The 12,172-nt window shown below is 41.2% G+C and overlaps 1 protein-coding gene across 5 annotated transcripts in view; it reads left to right on the forward strand.

Annotated features, from left to right (window-relative positions):
• NYAP2 (neuronal tyrosine-phosphorylated phosphoinositide-3-kinase adaptor 2) overlaps positions 1 to 12,172 on the forward strand; it is a 142,637-nt gene that overhangs the window by 103,874 nt on the left and 26,591 nt on the right. For all 5 annotated transcript variants that reach the window (XM_054074804.1, XM_054074805.1, XM_054074808.1 and 2 more), the window contains one exon: positions 5,550 to 5,762. In XM_054074804.1, the coding sequence (XP_053930779.1) occupies positions 5,550 to 5,762 (213 nt within the window). The remainder of the gene's footprint in view (positions 1 to 5,549; positions 5,763 to 12,172) is intronic.

Here is a 12,172-nt window from a genome sequence, read left to right on the forward strand (position 1 = left end):
AGTACACAAGTTTTGCCTAGAGTGATATATTATTTATTTAGGTTTATAACAAACACACATAAAAAAAGAGAAAATGAATAATGCATGGCTGATTAGCTTATACATTTCAGCTCACAGCTGAGAGAGATGGCAGAGACCAGCTCTCATTTTAAGTACCTTAAGAGAATTGCTTTTCTTTCTTCCTCCCAAAACCCCATGCTGTAATAAAGGTTCTGCTGTTTATCACTTAGCATTACATTAAGAAGCCACCGGAACCTGACATTAATTAATTTGTGCTCAGAAGCAGCGTGGCAGACCAGCCACAGAGAACATGTCCATTTGAATGATAGCTTTTCAGGTAAGATGTTTCTCATAGCTGTATTTTTTCAGTTTGCCTTGGTCCAAGTTGCAGCCGATTAACTCGGTTTGTTTCTCACGTTTTTTAGCATTTACAAGTTTTCCTGTGCCACAGCTCATATGCCAGCCTTGCCTAGCGTGCAGCTATTAACGGGCCTTTCATAGAGGGGAAATTGTACACTGCAATTATTTGTGTAATATGTTCTCTCTAAGACAATTTAGCCACGTCTTATTCTTGAAATTGAAAAGCCAGAGATTCAGGTGAAATAAACAAGAAAATGCATACCTTTGAATACTGAAATACAGTGACACCTGGAAGTGCTTGAAACGTTTGAACGCCTTTATGGCAGTTCAACCAACTGTATCCATAAATATTTAAAGCAGTGAATTATTTCTTGAAATTTACATTTTTATGTTCTGTTTTGGCTTAAGAATTATTGAACAATAAAGACACTTTCCATAATAATTTCAGCTCGCAAAATGCAGCGCTTGACTGTGAAAAGATTTGCCTGTGGCCATCATATGATTCTGTGAACTCCCAGGATAACAGAGCTTCAATATCTCCTAACTCCAAATTAAGGTTTTTAAGAGCATGAGGTAACTTAGATCCTATGTGTGTTTCCACATTTCTCAAAAAAATAATAATAAAAAGGGGTTTGCAGCATCTACGGTTACTTTTCAGCAGAATATCTGTTAGAACGAGTCCAGAGGAGACCACAGAGATGATCTGGGGACTGAAGCGCCTCCTATATGAGGACAGGCTGAGAGAGTTGGCGTTGTTCATCCTGGAGAAGAGAAGGCTCTGTGGACACCTTAGAGCAGCCTCCAGCACTGAAACGGGCTACAGGAAAGCTGGGGAGGGGCGCTTTATCAGGCCGTGCAGGGATAGGATGAGGTGAAATGGTTTTAAGCTGAAAGAGGGGAGAGCTAGATTAAATATTAGGAAGAAATATTTTCCTGTGAGGGTAGTGACGCACTGGCACAGGTTGCCTGGGGAAGTGTTGGCTGCCCCATCCCTGGAGGTGTTCAAGGCCAGGCTGGATGGGGCCTCAAGCAGCCTAATTCAGTGGGAGGTGTCCCTGCCCATGGCAGGGGGTTGGAACTGGATGACCTTTAAGGTCCCTTCATACCCAAACCCTTCTGTGATTCTGTGATAATATATATACATGACTGGTTCGAGTTCCCGTTTTCAGTATGGGATCAATGTGGATAAAGGGGCCATTTAAATCTTGCTGTAGCTTTTATAAAGGGTTGCCCTGTTTAAAATATACTGGTTTGATTTTTGGTTGACAATAAGGTCACCACCCCATAGACGACCATAGCCAGCAGCTACACTCGTGCCTTGTGCCTGCCTGCAAGAGAAAACCATGGCACAATGAAGGTGCTTTTATGAGAAACAATAATTTGTGCCACTGTCCTTGCTCCGTGGAGCTGCATTTGCAGCAGGGAGCAGTTGACAGTATAAAAACATCCAGTGACTGGGACAGTCACCAAAAGGTCCCAGTAATGTGCTGTGACCTGGGAGGGGAGTACGCTGTGTTTCTGGAGCTGCCCTGGGCACTTTAGAGATGAGGTACTCTTTCAGACAGGCGAGAACTAGCACAGTGGTTTTGTTTGTATTGAATTGGAGCCTGGTGCCCATTGATAGCTGTTAAGGAAGCTGAACTTATTATAAAATCCTCCCCAAATTATTTGAGCAAAAGTAACACCTTTTTTTTATTACTATTATTATTTTAGGTATTCATAAGTGAGGATGAAAGTAATATTACAGCAAACTATATAAACCACTGACGTTGTTTTTTTGACTGTATATCAATGTTACTGATAGTGATCACCAAATAATAGTGATTCAGGCTCTGTGATGGGTTGCATGACATTATGGGCTGATTCAATCTGCTTTTCATTTTTAGGATATATTACTTTTCAGATAAACTGAGAACCGAAAATCCCCAAGAAAGGGTAGTGGGATGTAAATTTACAAAGTCTAGACAGCCAGCTGAAAACTGATTTTCTACACCTTATAAAGAAGTAGACTATAAGCCAAATCTTTATTTAGTCTGACCATTTCCATGGTTTCCAGCTGGTTGCAGAGAACTGTTGTACTTCGATTCACCTGATAATAAAACTAAGAATGCACAAATCATTTTTATCAGGCAACAAGTACAAATGCTTCTCTGTTAAGTAAACTGAAGTGGATAAATCCTTAGCTCTGCACTCCACCAGAGTGTTTCCACTGTGACTAAGGGTTGGCAGCAAGAGCTTGTGAAATTTCAAGGAGTGGTGTTCAAGTAGTGTCAATGAGACACACACGGAGAAGGGTTTCACTGAAGTAATCACAGCATTTCCAGTAGCAGCTGCATGATATAGTAAATTAAATCTATTCAATAATGCATGAAGCTAGTGGGGCACTTGTAGGGCCAGATTCTGTCTTTTTTAAAGCATATTCTAGTCTTTTGGCTCTCCGCATTTTGCTGGAAAGGAAGAGCTGCAATCTAGACAGCATCCTCTATTGGTGGGAAAGAGGTGAGCATCTCCAGAGCATTTTTAAACTCATCATCTCTTTCTTTCTCCCAGATAAGTAGCATCTTAAAGAAGTACATTTACTGGTGAAAAGGAAAAAATCAGTATGATTGCATGTATCTGTTTGGTGAAAAAATACAACATTTTTGATAGATCAATGCTCAGAAAAAAAATGCAAGAGTGTTTTTATTGATAACAGAAACAGTTCCGATCTGGTTATAATTTCGGCTCTGCATCTTTTTGCATGGCTCTTTGTATTTGTGAGTTTCTCTACACAATCACAGACAGAGCTGTGTTACAGGTGTTTTTAAGTACAGGTCCCTGAAAGGCAGATGTCTTGTTATAGTGATACAGACTGTTCTTCAGCCTTGTACCTTGCTGGGGTAGCAACTGGGAAAAGCAAACTGTTTGGGTTTTCAGTACAGTGGGTTTGTTTGCATATATTAAATTAGGTAAGTGACCTGAAAGTTCAAGGGAGAGGTTTGATTTTTCTTTGTGTCATAAAATGTCATTGAAAACTCCTTACAGGATTTGCTAAACTGAGGTCGTTTTATCATTTTCTCGTGAAGTACTAGTACTCTGAGTAAGTCGTGGTATGATTTTCTTAATGTTAATTTTTACTACTAACTGATAGTAATTTTTGAAATACAATAACCATTACCTATGGGACTGCATATCCAGTCAGATATTTTTAAATGACTCCTACATGACGTTTCTTTAAGGAAACTCCAGGGTGACTGTGTTGTTGCTCATCAAGTTAATCTGTAGACTAGTGTGCGAAGAACTCAAAGTCAAAACATCATGAGATCTTGTTACTGTCTTGCTTAGGTGAGCTCTCTACCATACCGTATAGTAGAATCATAGAACGGTTTCGTATGGAAGGGACCTTAAAGATCATACAGTTCCATCCCCCTGCCATGGGCAGGGACACCTCCCACTAGATCAGGCTGATCAAGGATCCATCCAACCTGGCCTTGAACACCTTCAGGGAGGGGGCAGCCATGACTTTGGACAACCTGTGCCAGTGTTGTACCACCCTCAGCATGAAGTATTTCTCCCTAATGTCTAATCTAAATCTTCCCTCTTACAATTTAAAGCCATTCCCCCTTGTTCTGTCACTAAATGTCCTTGTAAAAAATCCCTCCCCTGCTTCCCTGGAGGACCCTTCAAGTACTGGGAGGCTGCTCTAAGGTCTTCCTGGAGCCTTCTCATCTCCAGGCTGAACAACCCCAACTCTCCCAGCCTGTCCTCACAGCAGAGGTTCTCCAGCCCTCTGATCAACTTTGTGGTCTCCTCTGGACAATATCTAATATTGTCTCTTGCACTGTTTCCTGTGGCAAGTGTAAGCAGAGTGTAGGTTTCTGAGCCACAGACAAATTAAAGTGATTTGAATGTGATTCCTTTTCTGGAACTGTATCATCTGAGTGGCGATCCCTGTTAGATAGTCGAAATTCCTCACCATGGGGCATAATAAAGAGAGGAAGGGGCTGCTGAGGCAAACTTTGCCGTTGCGTCTCTGGCAGTCTTGCGCAGCTACGCCACTGCCCTTCCGCGTGGGTCCATGCGGAACTGTTGTCATCTCATGCCTGTGAAAGGCTGCTGGCATTTTCCCTTTACCTGGCTCTCCTAAACCTTGTAGCCACAAATATATTTTGAGGTATAACTCAAGGGAGGATTGTCCGTCTCTATTGAATATGAATTCCAAGACTGTCAATGCATATAGAAATTAAGGTACATTAGGAGTTTTATTTATAAACCTGAATGACTGGAACTGCGAGTATCACATAAGGATGTCTTTGGGCTTAGATATGAGGTATAAAATTCAAACTTAGAGGGATATATGCTTTTTTCTTGCTAAAAGGATGCAAACAGTACAGCAAGCTTTGAATAACAGACTCGCACAGTAATTAGCTGCTACAACTAAAAGCAGCCTAATGTTTCTTCTGTATCTAGTTTTTCATATGAAATTTTCAGAGCTACAGATGGAAAAGATCAGGAAGGAATTGTGGCTCCATTGCATTGCTCGATTTGCAAGAGAAGAAATGAGAGTCTTGAGAAAAAACAGAAAACCACCAGCCATGAAGAAAGGAGAAATCACTGCTTCACTTGAGAAACCATTACATTGGTTTTTGAATTTCTCCTCCTTATGTTGACTCACGGTGTTGCAAGCAAAAAGTAATTTTCTGACCCCAAGTATTTTCCAACCAAGTGAAATTTTAAGTTGTGGTGCTGAGCATACCCGCAATATCAACACTGGGCAGTTTTGTGGGTTGTGTGATTTTTATTAGAGCTTGTGAGGAGTACAGATATGTTGTTCGAAAAATATTGCTTTTGGAGAGACCTTCCTTAGAAGGTGCCTGAAGAAGGACTTATTCCCAATGAAATGAAAGCTGAAAAGAATTTAAGTATTTCCATAAATTGTTAATAAAAACATAGGTAGGAGGGTATTTTAAAAAATATTTTCCTGGTATATAAATATTGTAGTAGAAAAGCTACATTTCGGCCATCTGCCTCATTGTGTATGGCTTTAATAATTTAAATGTGTATTGAAATATACATAAAATATAGGATTTAGTCCTAGACAGTAAAATTGGGATATTAATTGCCCTTTAAAGACATACATATGGATCATTATATGATATGGATATTTAGCAGACATTCTATAACAAAATGTGCGCTTGTGTGTTTTGTAGAACCACTGGACGAGTTGAAGATCAGAAGTCACAGCACTGAACCACTACCAAAGCTGGAAAACAAAGAGAGGGGAGGCCATCATGGAACAGCTTCCTCCAGGGAGCCAGGGAAAGCTCAGGAATGGGATGGAACGCCAGGCCCACCTATGGTGTCCACCAGACTGGGGAGATCCTCTGTCAGTCCAACCATGTTGGCTGGAAGCAATAGCTCAGGTATGTCAAGTAGCAAAGCGGAAAAGATCTCATGAATCTCCTTGTGAGCTGAAGCATTTCTAAAGATACACAGATGTTGGTAAGCATCTGAATTCTTTAGAGTTCCGAATATATTCCAGGATCTACCCGTTAACTGCTGCACTAAAGTGCACTAAAGCTCTCTGCTTGTGCTCTGTGGAGTGGTGGCAGGTAACGTAAGCATGTAAACATGCTGTTCATATGTTTTAAAAGAAGCGAGGAATTCCACTTGATATTGAAAAGGGACACTATGTCAAACACACCCTTGGGATGGCACCTTGGAGAGAAGTTCATAAACTCAGTTAACATGTACAGTAACAAAAACACACTGTGCAGAAACAGGGCTCTCTTATTGATACAAGGAGAGGACGCAGGCAGCCTTTGCCTTATGCTTGCACATAAATATCTAGAAAAGTGACTGTGGGTTTCAGAAGTCGCAAATTCATATCTATCCACTTGATTGATTATACACATAGAATAGTGAATTGCCATAAGCCATGAAAAATAATGCAGCCTCGTTTATAACTGGATTAAGACAAACAGAAGAGATATATGAATGGACATCTATAGAAAGATATGTATAGCTCTGATATAAGCACTACATTGTTGCTTTTTGAGATTTGACCGTTCACTTTTAAGAGTAACTTCATTGCTTATTGGTTGGATTGTAAAAAATATCCACTTTAATGTAGTTGGCATATCTAGTACTGGAGCCTCATGGTCAATGTTCAGTAAGCATAAGACCAAGAATGAGCTTCTCAAACAAGACATTATTCCTGCACAAGAGATCTGCTGGGCAGTCAGTGGCACAGATGAATCTTTGCAGTGCTCAGCTAGCAGAGATGCTTGCACCTTGCCCAGGGCATTGATTCCCTCTGTGATATTAGGAGTCATGTTTTCCCTCTGTTGCTGGAAATGACACCTGAAACTCAGTATATAACTTGAGTAGGCTTTACTTTATCATCTGCAGTGATCATCTAGTTGAGCTTTTCTTACAACAGACCCCCCCAAATAGTCTTGCCTGGGGCAGTAAAATTGACTTTTCTGCAAATCTCGTGACTCTAGCACAGCTTATTTGGGTGTTACTGCCTTTTGCTGACTGTTCTGACAAAGGATCATGGTAGGTAGGAATTTTCCAGACTAGTTCATAACTTTGTTAAGAATTCTGGTCCCAGTGTATCAGAGCATCATCTGTGATAATGCAGGTAAAAGGGTGGGTTTAAAGGTACCAGATCAGGATGTCTCATAATTAGACCAAAGGTGTGTGCCAGACTTCTCAGTTCTGCGAGTTGACAGTGTGGAGCAGAATGGAAGAGAAATGAAAATTAAAGAGTAAGTTCTTAGCAAAATATAGCACTTCTGTCCAGCCTTCCTGCATTAGTTTTATTTTAAAGAGTTGGTTGATCTCCAAAAGCAGACAAAATATGCTGGCCTCAATCTCCATTTGGCATCGGTAAACTCTAATATTTGTTGAATCATGTCTTGATTTAGTTAGCTGTGACTTTGTCTTACATAGCTAGGACTGTCAGAGAAAAATTATGGAAATATTTTATTGGTTGAATTTTTACTCCTTTTTGTGATTAAAATCTGAGAGTTAATTATGATTTTTCTTTCCCTGCTGTTTTTCTGACATTTCATTTGATGAATATTGCCTCTCATCTGCTGGGAATATTTTTTCCCCTGTGTCTGTAGCTGTTGCCCGAGCAACATGTTTTACCTTTAATCTGTGGGGCATCGAACTCAAAATGGTGTACACAGTTCTCCACAATAAACTTGTTCGTGAACTGTAACAATTCATTCTTTGCAGTTAAATTAGAGCTGGGTCAGAATGCAAGAAGACAGATTTACTATATCTGTATAGTTACAAATGGTTTCTGGAGTCAACTAATTCTGTACTAGGAATTTCGAACTTAGATTTAGTACAGGGCCAAATACAATCAGGGCTATCCCCAGCACGGTTGTCATTGCTGTTACTCTCTTTCTAATGTCATGGGTAGGAGGAAAAAGGCTGCTTTTTTTGTTTGGCCGTGTCCTTGAAACACCACAGTTTGCTGTCTGCCTCCCAGTTCACACTGATACAGGCATTTATTAGGGCAGTGTTGGAATAATTTGAAGAAAACGGAGTTGAATTACTCTGCTGTAAAACAGAAAGGATGTGAAAGGACATCTCAAGCGTGTTCAACAGGCAGCTCTGAGGCACAGGTTAAGTGGGAACTGGAGTGGTCCAAGCAAAATACCTGTGTGAGAGTATGGATTTTTCTTGTGGATTCTTCCCATCTCTGCACCTGCATGGAAGCTCGTAGGGGGAATGAGCCACGTTCAAACCAAATCTTAACCATTCTGGGTATTTTGTTCTGGCTTTCCCTGTCTAATGCCTGATTGTTCTCTCACCTGTCACATAATTTGTCGAGGCCGTTTTCTGTTTCATGGCATCCTATCATTTCTTACGGAAAGCCTTGGATGTGTTTTGGGGGCATACTGGCATTAGTAAAGTCAGCGCAACTGTAGTGCACAGCCAAATGAAATCTGTGAAACAGAAGGCTGTGATACTTCACTCCAGGAGCTTTGAAGAGTATTTTCTGGAATGTCTCTGCTTTTTCTGTAACTGCAGCCATGAAGCATTTTGCATTGCCACCTGCTGCTAGAGACAGGCACTGCGCTGCCTTTTAAGTCAAGACACTGTTCTCGAGTCCTGGTTTTGAATCGCCATCAGCCAGACAGTCCATTAATATTCCAGCTCAAAACATTGTAGATGATCAGGAGGGGAGTAAATGCCCACCCTTCATTGGAATTACTGGTTAGAAAAAGTAATGACTAGCTAAGTTCAAGCTCTTTGGGAACGGAGCGGTGCCAGTGAAGCTCAAGGTGCAAGACACAATCATTGGTACAAGAAGGGAGTTGCAGCAAAGTAACTGTTGGTGTTAATTAGGCTTCTTCACTCAGACGACTGAGTACACCTACCAGTGCCTAAAATATCTCCTCACAGGCAATATCAGAGTACCACTATGCTACCAAATCCTCAAGAAGCCTCCGAGTGAAGGCAGCATTATGCTAGAGGTATATGTTCCTGGGCAGCCTGCCCAATGAGGTCCAGCCCAGGATGTGATGCTTCCAGAGTTTGTCTACACTTCTCATCCATGTTCTGCGCACACAAGCTCTCCCCTAGCAGCACCTGTCACCTAAAGTAAAATGAGCAGCAGTGGGAGCTGTGCACTAAGGGCACCATGAGCCGGGTGTGTCATCTCCAGGGTGCAGGGTTACACCGTCACGGCTATGGACGCACACACTACTCTCTGCAGCAGGGGCGTTACAGCTGTGTGGAGCAATGCGCAATTGTCGTTTTGATCCAGAGCCCTAAGACTGACAGAAGCCCGTGCCAAAGCTTCAGAGAAAAATAGCAAGAAATTTTAAGGAAAAAGCCCTGCCAGTAGGACATGATAATTCCTTACCTCTTTGCCTCAGTCACAGAAATAGACTTGAGACATGACAGCTCAGAATGAATTTTATATTAAAACATATCATACCTAATATAGACATGGTTTTTCTCATTCCATGACTTGGTTATGAGACCTGCTAAGCTTTTGACCTATGGATATCTGGTAACACTGTAAGTCCACAGGTTCAGTGCTCCCTTAGCGAAAGCAATTCTGTTTGACATGCTGCCATGCTATTGCAGCACTAAGTGGCTTCTGCAGGTGAAGTCCTACACGCTTTTTTTTAAGTGACAGAATACTAAAGTTTATTCCATATTAAGGTTTAGTAATTTCAAGTGAAGTTTCAGCTTACTCATCTCTTTTTATGACACCAACATGGCCAGGTGTGATTTGTTTTTCCAGTATGCATGTTTTCTTCTTCTTCTTTATTTTTCCCTGGGTTTTTTGCATGTGATTACTCTCAGCCTGTCACATCGCCTTGTTTAATTCAAAATGTGCTTCTTGGCAGCTGTAGCAAATAAGAAATATTTCTCTTTTCATGTGCAAAGAAGAGACTGTGACAGGATAAGAAGCTTCTCCAATGTAAGTGACAGCCAGAGTATTTTTTTGAATTAAGATTAGGGTAGGCAGAATGAAGCCTTGCTTGGACAAATAAAAGAACCCTTCCCATTAAGAGCCAAAAATAAAAATCATGCAGGGCTGTTGTATTTCTATAGAGTATAGAGAACCGTAGCATATTGGTTTAAAACTGATCAAAAATATTTCTATAAATTCTTGTCCTATTTCAGCACTCTGTTTATTGAGGACAACCCAACAACACACCCTGCCCAAAATGCAACCAAGCAAGCCTCTGCATCTCTAGTTATGATGACAGCACTTGTACTTTCATAAAACAGGTCACTTATGCAAGTGCTTAAATACATTATTAAATACACAATTTTAAGGCAATCTTATTTGTGATTGGAATGCCTGTATTTCTTTCTTGGATAGTCTCCCTTAAAATTGTCATCATTAATGCTGTCCTTTGGGGCTGTCTGCTTGCTTAAATCTATGTGTAAAACTACTGGCGTTGTCAGGATTCATCTTAAACCCGATGGTCAGGTACTGCAAGTCTCATTGCAGCTGCCTACATGTGTGGGTTTCCTTCCTGCTGAGGTGCCTGTGGTCCAAGCCACTGGCATTGTTGGGCGTGTTGTGGCTGCTGTGAGTGACATAACAAGGGACTGAGACACAGCTGACCCACCATCCCCTACAACCATTATACTCCTCCTGTGTCCTGGAGGTGGTTCAGGTACTCTGAGAGCAGTGCGATTTTGGTAGGATGGTGTTTAAGGAACGGGTGGATGAAGTGCTGAGGGACATGGTTTAGGGAGTGTTAGGAATGGTTGGACTTGATGATCCAATGGGTCCTTTCCAACCTTGTGATTCTGTGATTCTGTGACCGTGTCACTGAAAGCTGTGCAAACCAACATCAGCAAAGTTTCATCAGTTAAAAATAGAAATTTAATCTTATGAACTTATTTGTGCATAGCTAGATATGCTCTGCAGCACTCTAGTTACTCTGAACAACCTGCTGAATTCAAACCTCACGCTGCCCATTGATTGCAACAGGCATCTCTAATGGTTACTCAAGTGCACCGCATCCCCTGGCCTCAGTCCAGTAAAGCACTTAGACTCAGGTCTATGAGTTCTCCAGCTTGGCAGTAGGCTGTTAGCCCTTGTCAGCATCTGAGTGACTTACAGCTGCATCAAAAGGCCCCTGGCTACGGAAGCACAGAGTCCTGTGTCTGGGGTAGAGGCTGTGGAACCCTCTTCAGGAAGGGTTTGATTTAGAACCAAAGGATCCACCTGCATGGTGAAGTGGAGCACAGTGCAGGGGTGGGCTGCATGCTAACTTTATCAGTATGGAGCTTGATGTGTTTCAGCTTTGCATTATCATGGACCCTGAGCATGGGTCCTCCTCAAAGGATGGGTATTTACAGAGTTGTCTCCATGTGCTTATCAGGCAGGTGGATAAAACTGCGCTCCACACCATGCATGAATGTCACAAGAGGGACGTCTCACCAAGTTTCAAGACTACTCATTTCAGATGTTAATACTGAGCTGTCTCAATACTGTCCACATGAGATAAATATGAATTAAACACTAGAAACTATCCCTGAGATTTGCTGGCAGAAGTTGTTCTTCTTTCAAGATTCTCAGCAGTAACTAGGAAAACCCATTTTCATTCCAGAACCAGGATCAATATCAATACGAAGGCCTTGCAATCAAGATGTAACGACAGTTTAAAACATGAAAACCAAGACGTAAAGATACTGAAAGTGACTGGGCGGTGGATGTAGTTACAGAAGATCTCTTAGTACTTTCTAAATAGCCCAAAGCAGAAGTTATTATTTGAAATGATTGTTGTTATTTTGAAGTGATCTTAATCCAGTTAGCCTCAGTACAGTAAATAAACTGTCCACAGCTGAAAAATAACATTGCCGAGTACAGAGCAGTGAGTTGGGCATCGTGTGTGCAACAGGCCACTTACGGATACTTTATCCTCACAGTAGTGTGATGATGTTAATCAGAGTACTAATTACAGTAAAATAGAATATTTATTTGGTCTAAAAATATTCCTGCTGAGACTAATGGAATGGTTATTAACCTCCTCCTCTCCCCAACATTTCCTTTTCACTGCATAACCCAACTTCCTGGACTTAAAAAAAACCCACCAAACCACTAGATGAAGCCATATCTAAAATGTCTTTTCGTGAGGCTCACCATGGAAATCACAATGGTTTCCTTAATACTGTAACATATATTACAGGAAGATAAAGGAACTAATACTTCATCTGTGTATGATAGGGTTTATTTCTTTGATGCCAGATGAAAGGAGTCTCTTTGGCAAGGAAATGGTAATCTCCTGTTGCTGCACATCTATCCAAACTGGAAATTATGACACTCCTCTCTGCT

The sequence above is a fragment of the Cuculus canorus genome, chromosome 9 (assembly GCF_017976375.1).
Source record: "Cuculus canorus isolate bCucCan1 chromosome 9, bCucCan1.pri, whole genome shotgun sequence".
In the NCBI taxonomy this organism is placed as follows: Eukaryota; Metazoa; Chordata; class Aves; order Cuculiformes; family Cuculidae; genus Cuculus; species Cuculus canorus.